The sequence below is a fragment of the Cervus canadensis genome, chromosome 1, assembly GCF_019320065.1.
Source record: "Cervus canadensis isolate Bull #8, Minnesota chromosome 1, ASM1932006v1, whole genome shotgun sequence".
Classification (NCBI taxonomy): Eukaryota; Metazoa; Chordata; class Mammalia; order Artiodactyla; family Cervidae; genus Cervus; species Cervus canadensis.
This window is the reverse complement of record NC_057386.1, coordinates 125,905,131-125,922,012: the sequence shown is the minus strand read 5'-3', so window position 1 is coordinate 125,922,012 and position 16,882 is coordinate 125,905,131. Positions and strand designations below refer to the sequence as shown.

Here is a 16,882-nt window from a genome sequence, read left to right as displayed (position 1 = left end):
AAACACTCAACAAACTAGGAAGAGAAGGGAACATCCTCAACTTGATAAAAGGCATCTATGAAAAGGCCACAGTGAACATCATACTTAATGGTGAAAACCTAAAATCTTTACCCCTAAGATCAGGAACAAGGCAAGGGTGTCTGCTCTTCACTGCTTCTATCCAGTTCTGTCCTCGAGGTTTTAGGCAGAGCTATGTGGCAAGTAAAAGAAAATGCATTGCATTTGGAAAGGAAGAATGAAAACTCTGTATTTGCAGATAACATGACCTTATATAGAGAGTATCCTAAAGAATCTACATGCAGACACAAAACAACTATTACAGCTAAAAAGTGAATTCAGGAAAGTGGCAGGATAGAAGACAATATAGAAAAATAAGTTGTGTTTCTATACACTAAATATAACCCTAAAATTAAGAAAACCTCACAAATGCATCAATAATGAAATACTTAAGAATACATTTAACCGAAGAAGTACAAGGCTTGTAGACTGAAAACTATTTAAAAATTGCTGAAATTAAAGAAAAAAAAACAAATGATTGGAAAGACATCTTGTAGTTACGGATTGAAAGAGTTAACATTGAAATTAAAATTGCAATACTCCCTAACTTGATGAACTTAATATAAGCTGTATCAAAATTCCAACTTTCTTTGTAAAAAAAAAAAAAAGACAAGCTGATCCTAAAATTCATAGGGACAGGCAAAAGACCCAGAATAGCCAAAATAATCTTGAAAAAGTTGGAGCAGTCAGACTTCCTGAACTCAAAGCCTACTCCAAAGCTACAGTGTAGTAGGGCCACAAATCTGTGTAGTAAGGACACAAGGATAGATTCCATAGATCGATGGAATAGAATTGAGAGTTTAGAAATAAACTCACACTCATCATCAAATAATTTTCAACAAGGGTGTCAAGCCCATGCAATGAGGAAAGAGTAGACTTTCCAACAAATGGCACTGGGACAACTGACTGGATATTCACATGCAGAGGATGAATTTTGTGTATGAATCCATACACAAAAATTACCTAAAAATGGATCAAAGGCCTAAATAGAAGGACAAAAAATAGAAAAACTATTTGAAGAAAACTTAGGTGAACATTTTCATGACCTTTGACAAGAAATGATACCCAAACCACAAGCAAATAGACATTTAAAAATAGATAGGTTGGACTTCATCAAAATCAGAAACTTTTGGAGCATTCCTTGGGTGTCCAGTGGTTAGGACTTCTTGCTCTCATTGTCAAGGGCCTAGGTTCAATCCCTGCTTTGGGAACTGAAATCACACAAACCATGTGGTGCTGGAGGGAGTACAGGCAGAATTAAAACCTTTTCTGTACCAAAACTGTGGGCTTCCCTCAGAGCTCAGTTGGTAAAGAATCCACCTGCAATGCAGGAGACCCCAGTTCAATTCCTGGGTGGGGAAGATCCCATGGAGAAGGGATAGGCTACCCACTACAGTATTCTGGCCTGGAGAATTCCATGGACTGTATAGCCCATGGGGTCGCAAAGAGTTGGACACGACTGAGAGACTTTCACTTTTCGTACCAAAACTATCAAGAAAATTAAAAGAGGGCTTTCTCTGGTGGCACAATGGTAAAGAATCTGCCTGCCAATGCAGGAGACATGAGTTCGATTTCTGGTCTGGGACGATCCTACATGCCTTGGAGTAACCAAGACTGTGAGCCACAACTGTTGAGCCTGTGCTCTAGAGTCTGGGAGCCACAAGTGCTAAGCCCATGTGCCGCAACTACTGAAGCCCACACACCTAGAGCCGATGCTCTGAAACCAGAGGGGCCGATGCAGTGAGAAGCCCCTGCACCGCAACTAGAGTGGCCCCCACTTGCAGCAACTAGAGGAAAGCCCGCACAGCAATGAAGACCCAGCACAGCCATAAATAAATAAACAAATAACATTTTTTAAAAATAGAATCCGCCTGCCAGTGGAGGAGACGCTGGTTCAATCCCTGGGTGGAGACGACCCCACATGCCTAGGAGCAAGTAAGGCCATACACCACTACTGTTGATCCTGTGCTCTAGAGCCTGAGAACTGCAACCAGAGAGGAGTCCCTGCTCTCTGCAACTAGAGAAAGCCCAGGGTCAACAAGGAAGACCCAGCACAGCCTAAATAAACAAAGGAAATGAAACAAAATTAAGAGATAGCCCACAGAATGGGAGAAAATATTTGCAAGCTATAAATCTGGGAAGGGAAAAGTATCCAGAATAAAGAACTCATACAACTTAACATAAAAACTCAAATTAAAATCAAGTTAAGGGGGGAACCTCTGTGGTGGGCCAGTGGCTAAGACTCTGAGCTCCCAGTGCAGGGGACTCGGATTCACTCCCTGGTCAGGGAACTAGATCCCACATGCCACAGTAAAGATCAAAGCTCCTGAGTGCCCCTTCAGCCAAATTCAAAAGGAAAAAATGCAGGAATTTCCCTGGTGTTCAGTGGTTAAGAATCTGCCTTCTAATACAGGGGATGCAGGTTCAGTCCCTGGTGGGGAACTAAGATCCCACATGCCACAAGGCAACTCAACCTGAGCGCTGTAACAAAGAGCCTATCCACCAGAATAGAAGGCCCAGCACAGCAAAAAAACAAACCCACGAAAAACAGAAAACATCAAAACCATGAGATTCCAGTCATACCAACTAGGATGCCTAAAATTAAAAAGTCAGATGATAAAAGTGTTGGTGAGGATATGGAGAAATTATAAACATTACAGATTGCTTGTAGGAATATAAATGATAGTCACTATGGAAAATAGTGTAGCAGTTCCTCAAAAAGTTAAACACAGACTTACTAGGTAACTCAGCAATTCCACTCCTGGTTATGTACTCCAAAAAACTAAAACATTTTCACAAAAACGTGAACACAAACGTTCATAGCAGCTTTATTCATAATAGTCAAAAAGTGAAAACGAATGAAATGTCCATCAGCTAATGAATGGATAAATAAAATATGGCCTATCTATACAATGGAATATTATTCAGTCATAAAGAGGAGCATAGTACTGATCTGTGTTACAAAACGGATGGACCTTGAAAGTATTATACTAAGTGAAAGAAACCATACACATATTTTAAATGAATCCATTCATATGAAATGTCCAGAATAGGTACATCCATAGACATATAAAGCAGATTAGCAGCTGCCTAAAGCTATGGGTAGTGAAGAATGGGGAGTGACTATTGTTGGGTTTCCTTTTGGGATGGTGGAAATGTTCTAGAATTAGATAGTACTGATGACTGCACAACTTTGTGCTTATACTAAATCCCACTGAACTGTGTATTTTTAAAAGGTGAATTTTACACTAAATGAATAGGTCTGAAAAACAAAAGGAAAAATATTTTTCCATGATGATCAGTGGTGGGACGTCCTTGGTGGTCCAGCGGTTAAGACTCTGCTTCCACTGCATGTGACACGAGTTTGATCCCTGGCAAGGTAACTAAGATCCCACATACCCCTCAGCATTGCCACCCCAAAAAATGATCAGTGAGGGGATGGACATCATTCTAAAAATAAAATATGGAGAGAATAGCCCACAACATCTGTAGGAAGGACTGAAGCAGACCTCTGAGACTTGGATTTTTGCCCCAAGGAAATGGAGGCTTAGTCCAGCAGTGAATAGATGATGGAGCCAGAATTAATACCCAAGTTTGTCAGCCTATGAGCCCTCTGCTTATAGCTTCTAGCCCTGTACTGGTCCAATAAGTAAACCATTGGCTATTGTGGCTACCAAGCTGTTGAAATGTGGCCAGTCCCAATCAGGATGAGCTGTAAGGGTAAAATACCCACTGGGTTTTGAAGATAATATCATAAAAAGAATGTAAATTATCTTAATAATTGCTTTGTATTTATTATATATTGAAATCATATATTATATATTTAAATCATATATTGTGTTAAATAAAAAATAAAGATTAATTTCATCAGTTCTTTTTACTTTCTGAAATGTGATTATTTAAACTGTTAAACTACATATGTGGCTTGCAATACTTTTCTATTGGACAGTGCTACTCTATAGAGTATTGGTCCCCTGGGAGCAGGGTAGGAAAAGGATGATATTAATTTACCCCTGAACTAACACTTCGCTGAACATCCTTGACCAAACCAGTCTAAAGCTGATCACAAGGGGTCCTGGGAAGAGGGGTGTCGCTTGTACCTTCACTTCTAAAGGGAGGAAGGAGGGAATGGGTGTATCCCTTACCACTGGGGCAATAAGAATCCTCACTAGATCCAGATGTATCTGAAAGTCTGTAGCTAATAAAGATATTTGCAAAGCAGGGCGATTAAAAAAGGCAGAAAAGGGCGGGCATCTTGTCTTTTGACAAGATTTACTATTTAAGGAGAACTCCAAGAAATAATACCCTTCAAAAGCTTCATCATCTGATGCAAAATACATTTCATGATTGCAATTCAGTCAGATTTGAGAAGTGGGCTGTGGTGGGGTCGGAAGAGGGTCAAAAATTGCAATGTATACTCCAGGAGAGAAGAAACTTGGTCAAATTTATTCTTGTCTTCTTAGCGCCCAGAACAGAGCCCGCCACACAGCAGGCGCTTCTTAAATATTTGAATGAGTTAAGATGCAAAATTAGGTGAATGCGACGGTGTGTTTTTCGCGGGAGGAGGCCTCCGGCTTTTGTCCAGTGTCAAAGGAGTCTAGGCTGCCAAGGGGTTAACAACCACTTAATACCGACAGGGACGTGAAATTTATTTGAAATCAATGTCAAGAACTGGTTGTTCTTATTCTGGGGAGTAGCCAGACCTCGGCGTCTGGAATGATCTACGTGCTTAAAAATACCACTCGCCACCATTTTCTCCAGGTAATTTTCCATCCCTGCCCCCACAGTCAAGGGGGGGAAAAAAAGTAATTCCGCAATCCTACCTAGCTTCAGAAAAAAGAAAAGAAAAAATTAATCGGTACAGGAACAAATCTCCAGGCACCGCCAGCGCAGCAGAAGAAAGGGACCCAGGTGGGCCTCGGGCGCTGCCGGGACCCCAGCCCCCCAAACTTTGCCAAGTTGCGGGCGCCGAGCGCGCCCGGAGGCGCGGGGCGCGGCCGCGGGCGGCACCGCCCCCTGACGCCCGGCCGCGGCGCGCCGGGCCGCCCCCTCCCGGCCCCGGCCGGCCCCGCTGGCTCCGCTCAAAGTTTGCGGCCGCCCCTGCGCCCGCGCGCCCGCCCGATGTATGGGTGATATACTGCAGCGGGTGTCAGGGTGAGGGACGGCCATATTTGCCGGTGCGGCCCGAGCAGTCAACAACAAAAAGTGCGCGGGAGCTCGGCGGGCGCACGGACGGGCGCACGGACGCCGGGACCGCCTCGCCGCCGCCGGGTCTCGCCGCCGCCGCCGCCCTCGCGGGCCGGGCCCCGCTGCGCCCCGGCGCGCCCCGCCGCTCGGGGGGATGTCTTACAAACCGAACTTGACCGCGCACATGCCCGCCGCCTCCCTCAACGCCGGTGAGTGAGTGCGCCCCACGAGCCGCGCGCGCCGCGCCCCAAGTGCAGCCAAGTTGGGGGCTCGCGCGCCCGGCCCCGGCCCCGGCTCCCGGGGGCCCGCGGCGGCCGGGGTCGGCGGGCACCGGGTCCCGGCCCGGGGCAGCGCGGCCGCCGCCGCCATGATTCCGGCGCCCGCGCTGCCAAAGTTCGCGGGTGCGCCCCGCGCCGCGCCGGGCCTCGGGTCGGGCCGGGGCCGGGGCCCGGGTCGCGGGCGGCCGCCGCGGTCCCCCCCACGCCGGCGGCCGAGGGCTCGTGGGGAGCGCGGCGAGCGAGGGCGGGGGAGGCTTTCTCGGCTCCTTTTTCCTCCGGCTTTTGGGCGGCTCGGCGAGGGCCCCTGCCGGCGGGAATCGGGAGCGGCCCGGCCGCGCCGGGAGCGGGGCGCCGGGAGCGGGGCGCGGGGCCACCCTTGGGGACCTGGGGGGCAGGCCCGGGCGGGGGGTCCGGGCGGCAGGGGTGCACGTGAGCAAGGCCGGGCCACGCGCAGGCGGCGCTGCGGGGCGGCGAGAGCGCCAGGTTGCAGCCGCCCCCGAGGGCGCGGGGCCGCTGGGGTCACCGGCGGTGCAGGGGAGGTGGTCTGTGGACGCCAGCCCGGCCTGGCGTGAGGGAGCGGGTGTCCAAAACGGGGTTCACGGAAGGTCCCCTCAGGCGTGCGCGGAGTGAGAGAAGTTGGAGAAGACCCGGGGCTTCGGGGTTGCCTGCAGGCGGAGGGCGGGGGAGGCATTGCAGCCGGGGTCCCGCATCTTGGAGCCCCCAAGTCTGGGTTTAGAGGGGCCTCCTGCAGGAGCCGTGCTCTCCCGGTGCTGGGGCTGAAGCTGGGCAGTCCCAGGAAACTCCTGCATAAGTTGTCTGGCAGCTTTAGGCTGAGCCCGGGGGTCTTGCCCCAGAGACCGGGGCGGGGGCGGGGTGTGTGTGTGGGAGGGGTGTGTGGCTGGTGGTAAAATTTTGTGGGGTTGGTAGGTGACTGACTGTCCCCTCTCACCGAGGTTCTTCTTTAGACTCTTGGTGTGAAACTTCCAAAAAAGCGAGGTGCATGGAGGTGGGGGTGGAGGCAGGGGCTTGGCAGGGAGATGGGCCTGGCTGGTCAGAAATGCCACGCTGGCAGTTGGCCGAAAGTTTTGGGCCTTGTCTCCGAATGTTGACTCCGTAACTCCAAAATCTGAAGAGCGCACCAGAAAATCACTAAGTGTATATGCATGTATATATATACCTATACATAGGTGTATATAGGTGGTGTGTGTATATTTAACTTCTTGGACAGAGATTTGGAGATTGGAAAGGGTTAAGATTCAGGGTGTGGATGGCTGTGGGGGTAGATAGTTGAATTGGTCAAGTGTGGGCTCTGTCTGAGCCCCAAGAGCAAACGGCCCCTGTTTTCAGCTGAAATGCTCTCATCTCTGGGGTCTGCATACCTTAAGAGGCAGGCCTTGTGGCCACAGTGTTTCTCACTGCTTCCCTCATCTGACTCTGGGGTGGGATGGCTGGAGGGTCTTGCTGCCTGCCCAGGTCGGAGGCAAGTCTCAGGCTGCCCTGGTGCAGTTGAGGCAGGGGCCCTGAACCTGGCCCTTCGGGGACTGGGGTCCCAGAGGGAGCGAGTCACCCGCTCAGGCGCCCTGAAACCCTGCTCTGGGCTGCCTAGCACCTGTGCCCAGATTGTCTTCCTTCTCCTGTGGTGAACTCCGGGAGGAGCGCTGAGGTCTCCAGATCTCTGGTGTTCGGGTGAGGGGCTGCCCCCCCACTCCGCGTGGACCCCTTCAGAAAGCCCGCATCTCCCTGTGCCATTTGCATCCAAGATGGACTCTCCGCTGCCGCTCCTCCGGCTTCCTTGTCATCATCCCTCACGCCCTCCAGCCCTGCCTCCTGCTCGCGAGTTGCCAAGCCGCGGCCTGGCCAGCAGTGGCAGTGGCGGAGTTAGACAAAGCCCCCGCCTCCCCGCCAGAGAGCCCCCCCAGGCGCCCCAAGTGGCGGGAAGGCCGCCAGCTCCCCAGGCCCGGGCCGCTCTTTGTCTGGCGTGGGGGCGGGGAGCCGCGCCTGGCCCCAGGAGCTGCTGGCCTTTGCCAATCCCTCCCTCGGCTCAGGGCCCTCCCTGGTCCCCGCACACTGCGCGCATTGTCTGCGATGCTCCGAGACGACCGCGCTCACGCCCTGTCTGGTTTTCTCCTTGGCCTTGGGCAGCTGGACCGCCGGCCCTCCCTGTGTCTGCAGGAAGCTGTGGGCCTGAGTGGAACTTGGGGGCTCCTCTGCCAACTCTTCCCAGGGCCACAGACACCCCCCTCTGAACACTGAGGAAAGGACAGGCTCAGAGTTGGGGTCGCCTACCACATCACCCAGGTGATGGGAAAGTCAAGCTCTGGGCTCTTGCCTGACTTCTCCTTCATACCACTTCCACGCCCGCAACCCATTCCTTCTCCCTCTCTCAGGACCTAACCCCAGCACCGTGGAGGATCAGGTTCTAGAGCCTTTAGACATTCTGTTGGAAACTGTTACCTCAAACAGATGGAGAAACTGAGGCCGGAGAGAGAAGGGCCATGTCTTAGGTCCCGCAGCCCAGTATGGCGCAGCTGGCCCGGCTCCCAGTCCAGACGCTTGCCTGCAGGAGAGAGGATGGGTCAGGGAGACAAGACATACAGAATATAGTAACAGGAGGAGGAGGGCAGGAGGTGGGACAGAGAATGCGCTCATCTCCTACCCGGGAGCTGGAATCTTCTAGATGCCTTGAAGTGCTGAGCAGTGCCATGAACCGCCCCCCTTCCCCACTCTTGCCTTTAGCATCCCAGCCTTACAGAGAGAAGCGTAAGAACTTGCAGTGGTGGGGACTTGAACCCTGGCCTGGGGCAGTGAAGCCTGAGCTCCCCAGACCACACTCACCACCCACATCAGAAGGCCAGGAAATTGGGGTTTGGCTGATGTGGTGAGGGGAGCTGTTGGGGGGGGCGCCCGCTACATTCCCTTGCTCTGGCCACTGCACACCCATGGTTGCCTCAGATGGAGGTCGCAGACGTGAGTGTGATTCTGCAGCACAGGTGTGTGAGCAGCCCTTCTTTTTGGAGGCATGGCAGCTGGGTGCTGTGCTCAGGCCCCAGTTTAGAGGTAGCAAAATCCGTGTTTCTTGTCTGGGCATCCCATGCTTGGGCATGAATCTGAGCCCCAGTGGAGAAATCCAGGGCCAGTCAGGTTGGGTACAGAATTCTCCTCAGCTCTTGGACAGAGGGACAGGTGTGAGGTGTTAGCCTCTTCTGTGCTGTGTGGCCTGGGGGCAGTGCCCACCCTCTCTGGTCTGTGTTTCACTTTCTGCAGTGAGGGGCTCCAGGGCCCCTTCTAGCTTCAGCAGCCTGAGCCCCTGAACTTCCTTCCTCTCCCGCCCCTCCCCTTGCCCACACCACATGAGCAGCTGGTCGGTTTGGCCGGCCTGGCACCAGCTGTCCATCCCCGGGGCCAAGTCTGCAGAGCCCGCTGTGTGCGTGAGAGAGGAAGAGAGAGAGAGACTGTTTGGCTCCGGGGGCGGCAGGCAGAGGGGAAGCTGCTCCCGGGCCAGGCGTGGAGGCAGGCGGGCCGCTTGCTGAGGAGGGCTAGGTAAATTCTCCATGGTTACCGCTGTTTGTAATTCCGCAGGACATCCTTTACCCGCTAATGGCCACTTGGACGCCATTATGGGTCTGCGTGCTTCCAGCTACTGAGCTGGAGTTGGAATATTCCCTGCTGCGGACCTCCCCACCCCGCATCCAGGAGACTTCATTCTGAGCCAGGCCCTGGCCCCACGTGGTCCTTCCGCCAAGGGACAGCATCTTCCAGTGTGGCAATCCATAAGTCGGGTCTTACTCCTCCCCTCTGGGGGCATAAGCCATCCAAGCATAGATTCAGACTGGCAAGAGTCTGGTCCCCTCTTGGGGAGGCGTGATAGGAGCTCAGAGAGGTCGAGGGACGTGCCCAGGGGGACACAGGCTGTGATGTGCTCCAGATCCGTGACTTGGTGTCCAGTGGGCTTCTCAGGTGGCCCCAGCGGTAAAAGAACCACCCCCCGCCCCGCCCTCCCCCAGCGCAGGAGATACGGGTTTGGTCCCTGGGTCGGGAAGATCCCCTGGGGGAGGGCGTGGCAGCCCACTCCAGTGTTCTTGCCTGGAGAATCCCATGGACGGAGGAGCCTGGCGGGCTGCAGTCCATGGGGTCACCAGGATTCAGACACGACTGAGCGCACATGCACACCAGTCCCCGGCCAGGGTTGGGCCTCAGGACTCCAGAACCTTCCCGTCTCCCTCACTGTGTCGTCTAGCAGAAGTCCGGGCACTCGGAAGTCTTAGCCTGAGTGTGGACCAGCCTTAGTAGCAGCTGGGCTCTTGTGGCAGCCATGGGTACCTAGGTTGTCAGCCTCTGAGGCTCAGGACCCAGGGAAAGGGGACTTGAAAGCATTAGGCTGAGAATAGCAGCAGCTTTGCTCTGCTCTGAGTCTTTGATGGCATGAATGGGAATGGGCTCTGTGATTGATTAGCCATGTCTGCTGGGGTCGGGGGTGTGAAGGGCAGCAGTCTGTTAGTTACTTTTTACTGTCAGTCTTGTAGGCCGAGTGTCAGCCACCGCCAAACTAGAAGACGGGAGGAGGGTTCTCTGTCCTCGTAGACACAAGACCATTGTTGATGGCACGAGTCCTGGGCAGGGGGACTCGGAGTCCTTACCTTGGCAATGGCTACAGTTAGCCAAGGCTCCTGCATTACTGACTTCTGTCTCCTCCCCCACAGCTGGGAGCGTCCACCCGCCCTCCACCAGCATGGCCACGTCTTCACAGTACCGCCAGCTGCTGAGTGACTACGGGCCGCCATCTCTAGGCTACACCCAGGTATGGTAGCGGGGGTGATGCGAGGTTGGGGGGGGACCCCGGGGGCAGCCTGGGCACGGAGGGGAGGCAGTGGAAGGAGTAGAAATGATAGAATGACGTGGTCACCCCAGCTTCCTCAACCCAGGGCCCTGGCTGGGCTCATGTTCGGGGCTCAGGGCCTTGGAATGGAGAAGTGGCGAGAGGTTCACGGGGGACGCTGAGTGACAGGAAGGGGTGGGAGAGCCCAGAGATACTGGAAGCCCCAGGAGCCACAGTTCCCGTTGGGGCCACTACCCACGTGTGTCCCTGATGGGTCTCCTCATGCCCGGGGCCTGGGCAAGTGAAGTCCAGCCTGGACTGTGGATCTGCGCTTAGACGGGGGGGGGGGGGAACCCTGTTCCCACTCAATTGCCACAAGGTTGTGGCCCCAGCAGGGAGGACGGGGCCCGTAGCCTAGTGGAGCCCAGGTGGGTTCCATCAAGAGCTGGTGGCCCCTGAGTTTTACATCTGGTTCCACCGGTCACAGGGCTGTGACCCCGCTCCCCTCCACCCCAAAACTAGCTGAGACTGACTTTCCCCTTCAGGGTTGGGGGGCCATCAGTGGAGGCAGCTTCCGCTCCTTAGGAATGCTGCCTTGAGTTGGGTGGGGGGTGGGGGGGCGGCGCCTGGGCCACCAGCCGGGAGATTCTCTCCCGTGGCTGCAACTCATGTTCCGAGGTCGCCACGGAGGCTGGCCCTGCCCTGGGGGATGAGGTGGCGGCCCGCAGCCATGCCCCGCCAGGCCCTCCTGCCCACAGAGGGGAAGCGGGTGGGGGTGAGGTCCCCCCTGAAGAGGTGGTGGCTGGAGGATGGGGCCAGGCGTGGCCTGGACAGACCCCGGAGCGCCCCGGCCTTGAGGCGGCGACCAGAGCAGAGGAGGCAGGACCGAGGGGCCCAGAGGAGATGCCCAGAGGATGCCGAGGAGCCGGACAAGGAGAGGAGGAAGGACCGGGAGGCCAGGAAGCAGAGGCGGGGGGAGCAGGCGAGGGCCTCCCCGGGGGAGGTGGCCGGCCTGATGCAGCTGCTGGGGGCTGGGAGGCCCGAGCAGGCTGGTGGGAACTCAGCCTCACTGACCACTGTGTTTGCTGGGGGCATTTGGAGGGGGGTCTAGAAGGAAAGGGTTTCTGTGTGGTGGACCCTGCCAGTGTGGGGAGGAGGGATGAATCTAAATACATTCTGGGTTCTGTCTGGGTGGCCTTTGGCAGTTTTTCTAGTCCTGCTGACCCCCAGGTTTGGCATCCATCTCGGCCACTCACCCTGGACCCCCAGCCTTCCCGGGGTCACTTAATTGCCTAGCCATGGCTCCTTCCTGGAAATTCTCAGTGATCACCCTTCTGTTGACTTTTTTTTCCTTATTTGAGATGATCAGAGGGCTTTCTGGAGACTGCTGGGTGGTGGCCTTGAGTGTACGAGGACAGTAGAGAGGGCCGGCTCCCTGGTCTGTAGTTGTTGCCCAGAGGGGCCGTGCCTGGCTGCAGCGGAGGCAGCTGCCCTGGGAGTCTGGGCCGGGCCGCCCTCCCTCTGCCCTGCTGCCCCTGGGCTCAGGCCGCTCCCCTGGCCTGGCCCTGTGCCACTGGCGTGCAGTGGGGTCCTGACTGTGGCCTTGGGGTCAGGTTGGGCGCAATCTTCTGAACGCTTTCCTTTCTGATTCCAGGGCACTGGGAACAGCCAGGTGCCCCAGAGCAAATATGCTGAGCTGCTGGCCATCATCGAAGAGCTGGGGAAGGAGATCAGACCCACCTATGCGGGCAGCAAGAGTGCGATGGAGAGACTAAAACGGGGTAAGTCCTGGGCCCTGGACTCGCCTGGTGGGTGATGCCTTTCTGCTGGCTGACCCCCGGCACTGGCTCTCTACCTGTCTTGAAAGATCTTTTGGGGAAAATGGAGGGTGGCAGACAGAAGCATCCCCTACGGCACAGGGCGCTCATTTTGTTTCAGAGTGACTGTTGAGGCAGCATGAGCTAGATTGTCCTGGGGATCTGAAGGGAAGGGGCTTGGTGGCCAATTTTCAGATGAGGCATCTGAGAAGGGAAGCCCCGGGACTTCCCTGGGTGGGGGTCCAGTGGCCAAAACTCCGTGCTTTTACTGCACGGGGGTGCAGATTCGATTCCTGTGAGGGAACCAAGATCCCATAGGCTGCGCGACCAAAAAAAAAAAAGGCCTTTGTACCCAGATCCTGCAGCTCTGCCTATGCCTGCTTCACTCCGGCTGGCCGACTCTGGTCCTGGGAGCCCCAGGCAGCCCAGAACAGCAAGCCCCTCCTCTGGGGGAGGCCTGTGACATGGGGCCGCAGGGGCCCGCATTGCCCTGTGCTGTCCTCTTTGGAGTGGGGCCCTGAGGAGGGGTGTGGGGCAGAGGGTGAGAGCGCTTTGAAGTTCTTTCGTGACTGAAGAGGGAGGGAGGGCGGGAGGCTGGTGTCACCAGGAGAAAGGGACTCACGTGAAGATGTGGCTGGCCAGCTGACTTCAGAAGGCAGTGAAATAGGTTGGTTGCTGCTTCACGAAGTGAAAGGGGAGTGGAGAGGAGAAAAGGATTTCTATTTTAGAAGGTGGCAGTTCAGAGCATGGTGGCTTATGTGCAAATTTAATTTTAGGAGGGTTTTTTCTTTCTCTTCTTTTTTTTTTTAAGGTTAGAGAAGCAACTTTGGAGAAAAACGAGAGAGGGGAACATTCTGTGGCTGTGAATCTGGGGCGTGACGGCGGGGGCGGGAGGGGGCGTGGCAGTAGTCAAGCCACGGCTCCAGTGATGGGCAAGGCTGGCTGAGGACAGGTTTCCCCCTTCCCCCAAAACAGTAGCTGGTGGTGACTACCTATGTGAAGAGACTGATTGCAAAGCCGGATCAGAGAATAACAGGCATTGGTGTGGGGAGGGGAGGCTGGCAGTAGGGGCTAGAAGAGGCCTTGGAGAGAATGAGCTTAACCCCAGTCCAACCATAGGGGTCAGGGGGGCATCACTCCGCCCACAGTCCTGGTAAACTGGAGTGCTGGTTACCTGACTAGGCATGCCTGTGGAGATGCTGGGCCCCAGATGCTGTCTGATGGGCTATCTGCAGCCACCCAGCAAAGCTGGCAGTTCAGGACAACACATGGATACACCTAGCGACTGGTGGCAGGGCGCATCCTGGGTGAGCACCTAGTCCCACAGTCGCCCCGACCAGTAGCTGAGAGAGCTTGTCAAGTTTACATCATAGCAAGGAAGGAGGGTCCTAGGGCATGGGGAAATCAGGCACCAAGAATGCTATTTGCATTTTTACTATTCTATTTTTTGGCTACACCACGCTGCATGCAGGATCTTGGTTCCTCAACCAGAGATGGAACCCACATCCTCTGCAGTGGAAGCATGGCCTGTTAACCACTGGACCACCAGGGAAGTTCCTATTTGCATTTTTTGTTTGTTTTGTTTTTTTGGTGCCAAAAACTGAGAGTGAACTATTTGTGGTTTTTAACGATGGAAAAAAAATCTGTGACATGTCAAAATTCTGTGAAATTCAAACATCGGCGTTTAAGTAGACTTGTTGGAACATGGTCACACCCATCGCTTGTGTAATGTCTGGGCTCTGTCATGGTATGATAAGAGTGGAGTAGCTGTGACAGTTGGCTGTACGTACGACCTTTGCTGAAAGTCTTCAGAAGCTCTGGGGAATAAGATTTGCAAGGTGGGGATACCTGAGTGACTTGGGGTGTCATTCCTAGGGCCCTCTTGGGGTCAGCTCTTAGAAGGAATAGATTCTTGGTGTCGATTAAAATGAGGTAAGTGTTTCATGAAGTTTAGTAAAGCCAAAACAAAAACAAATCCCAAACAAACGATAACCCCCAAACCATAGTGATAAAAGATGAGGGGAAAATCAAATCTTAGATGGCACCAGTCCCTAGTGGAAGGGATGAAGCAGTAAACCAGGGTGAGACTGAGTGAGCCTTCGTCTTGTGCCCAAATCTGGGCAGGCTACCTGACACTCCCAAGTCCCTTGTAGAATTTAGGAAAAATAATGGTTTGAAAGCTCCATAGTGGGCTTCCTAGGTGGCACTAGTAGTCAAGAACCTGCCTGCCAATGCAGGAGACAAAAGTTGTGGGTTCTATCCCTGGGTTGGGACGATCCCCTGGAGGGAGGGTATGGCAACCCTCCAGTATTCTTGCCTGGAGAAACCCACGGACAGAGGAGCTTAGAGGACTACAGTTCATAGGGTTGCAGAGTTGGACACGACTGAAGCGACTTGGCCTGCAATCTGTGTCATGGGCCCTTGCTTAAAGAACTGGGTGGAGACGCACACTCCTGGCATCTGGACGGTAACATGGTTTGTGTAGAGAGTAATATCAGGAAAAGAGAGCTTGCTGGTTTGTCATCTTGAGCACGGGACGAAATACTTACAGGGAGATGTGATGAGGAGTGTTGGCTTTGAGGGATTGGATGGGGTTTGGGTCGTAGAATACAGGTCCCACGTTCTCTCCAATCTGAGGTTTCTGCAGCTGGTTGTGGAAGGACTGCTCTCCACTCCTGGAGTTGGTGCTGCCTTCTGACGCCTGTCTCTGCTTCTCTTCCAGGCATCATCCATGCCCGAGGATTGGTGCGGGAGTGCCTGGCTGAAACGGAACGGAACGCCAGGTCCTAGCTGCCTTGTGAGCCTGGAAGGTTTTCCAGCTTCTTCCCAGAGGAGAAGTTATGGTTCACCTCCCTTGTTGAGATGAAACTTTTGTTTTCAAGATGGTTAACCAGTTCAGTTTCTCGTCCCCCTGCCCCTCCCGTGGTTCACTTAGGCTCTGAATCTACAGTCTCTTTAAAGATTGAGGAAAGATTTTGCAATTGATTAGGAGTTACATTGGAAATAGGAACTTCCCAGGTGTTTGTGGTTTTGTTTTCTTTTTTTAAAAGCATTGATTCAAAAGATGCACGTAGAAGTTACCTGTCTTACAGCAAACTAGTTTTGACTCTGAGATACCAGTGTCTGGTTTTCTTTTGAATACATTTATGTTAACCCAGATTGTTCTGTGTTCCTTTTCACAAGCTGATACAACTTGAAGTTTTTTTTCAGTAGTACGGACTTGACAGCACACTTAACCTAGTAGCCAGTCCCCTCGTTTGCCATACGGTATAGATTCTGCTTAATGTAACTTCTTTTTTGCTTAAGCATATTTGCATGATTGTTAGTGCTTTGAAGTCCAGTCTAAAATGCACAAGTTATAAATACAGAAGAAAAGAGCAACCTCCCAAACCAAACCTAACAAGGACCCCTGAAATTTTTCCTAAGACTGTATGTAGATTTCAGTTCTGCCTTTTCTGAGGGTTGACCCAAACATCTGGAAGAAAATGGAACTGTTTGCGTCTTTGTATTTATTACTTGATGTAATAAAGCTTATTTTCATTAACAGCTTGTATTAAGATGTGGGTTCCTTGAATTCTTGGTGATGTTTTTAAAAAAACAGCTCCTCAGCGAGAGGTGGGAGAGGCCTGTCAAAGGGCATTTTCCCACCTGGTCCAGGAACGTTGCGTGTGACAGTGTCAGCAGCACAACGGGCCAGGGACGGGATGTGTTGGGTAAGTCAGAAGGCAAGGATCGGGTGAAGCTGCACAGTGGATGCATCTTGACAGCAGGTGTAAGGGAAGGAGGAAGGAGGAGGAGGAGAGGCCGTGTTCCTTTTCTCCAGTTGCCGTGGCAGGCTTCTCATTGCGGTGGCTTCACTTAAGCAGCACAGGCTCCAAGGCGCAGAGGCTCAGTAGTTGCGGCTCCCGGGCACTAGAGCACAGGCTCGATGGTTGTGGCACGTGGGATCTTCCCAGATCAGGGGTAGAACCTGTGTCTCCTGCATCGGCAGGCAGATTCTTCACTACTGAGCCACCAGGGAAGCCCTTGATCCTGCCCTTTCTGAGCTCGCCTCCCTTAGGCCATTCTGTGTTTAGGAACTTATCCTATGAGCATTTTTTCCCCCCCATATAATGCAGCTACTAAACTCCAGCTACTTACCCTGTTCTCACCAGATGGTAAGAACTATTTGCCCCGGTGCTGGGAAAAGTGGGCTGCCTGGGATGTCCTGAGAACCACAGGAACCCCAGGAGTGCCTTCCAGAGGGACTTGGAGGTCATCCTTCCTGTGTTCCTTAGGCACTGCTCCCCATGTAATGAGGGTTTACCGTGGCGAGAGGTAAGACTAAGAGGAGGAATGTGGTCAGTTTAACAGGTATGAGGCCAGGCCCCAGCCATGACAGCTCTAAAGGCCAGTAGGTGGGTATTAGGGAGCTGGCTTGTCTGCTCATCTCCTTCATGGACATAATAAGGAATTCACAAAAATTCAAGAAGGGAGATAGAAATTAAAGCGCCTGTCCCTCTTGTCTGAAGCTCCCCCAAATTTCCTGTCCACTGTTACTGTCTCTTGTGTACCATTCCAGATGCTTCTCTTGGCTACCTTCTAAAAGGAAGTTGGAGATTGGAAGGGCCCTGCACATTGCAGCCAGAGGTCCAGAGCCTTGCATGGAGCTAAGCTTCCAAACCAGGCCACTGCCAGGTGAGAAGAGCCTTACCTGGTTTCCTTACAAGTCATTTTACTGGGATGCG

General features: G+C 53.3%; 1 protein-coding gene across 1 annotated transcript; it reads left to right on the top strand.

The window, feature by feature from the left end:
* Positions 1-5,069: 5,069 nt before the first annotated feature.
* Positions 5,070-15,701, top strand: CDK2AP1 (cyclin dependent kinase 2 associated protein 1). Its single transcript, XM_043442068.1, has 4 exons — positions 5,070-5,453; positions 10,223-10,320; positions 11,993-12,119; positions 14,878-15,701. The coding sequence occupies exons 1-4, from the start codon at positions 5,399-5,401 to the stop codon at positions 14,943-14,945; spliced, it is 348 nt and encodes a 115-aa protein (XP_043298003.1). The 5' UTR covers positions 5,070-5,398; the 3' UTR covers positions 14,946-15,701.
* Positions 15,702-16,882: the final 1,181 nt, after the last annotated feature.

Bases quoted from the DNA above. Each gene is read 5' to 3' on its own strand.
- CDK2AP1 (XM_043442068.1), top strand. From the start codon at position 5,399: ATGTCTTACAAACCGAACTTGACCGCGCACATGCCCGCCGCCTCCCTC. The intron at 5,454-10,222 runs GTGAGTGAGTGC...CCTCCCCCACAG, and splicing joins CGCCGCCTCCCTCAACGCCG to CTGGGAGCGTCCACCCGCCC. The intron at 12,120-14,877 runs GTAAGTCCTGGG...CTTCTCTTCCAG, and splicing joins GATGGAGAGACTAAAACGGG to GCATCATCCATGCCCGAGGA.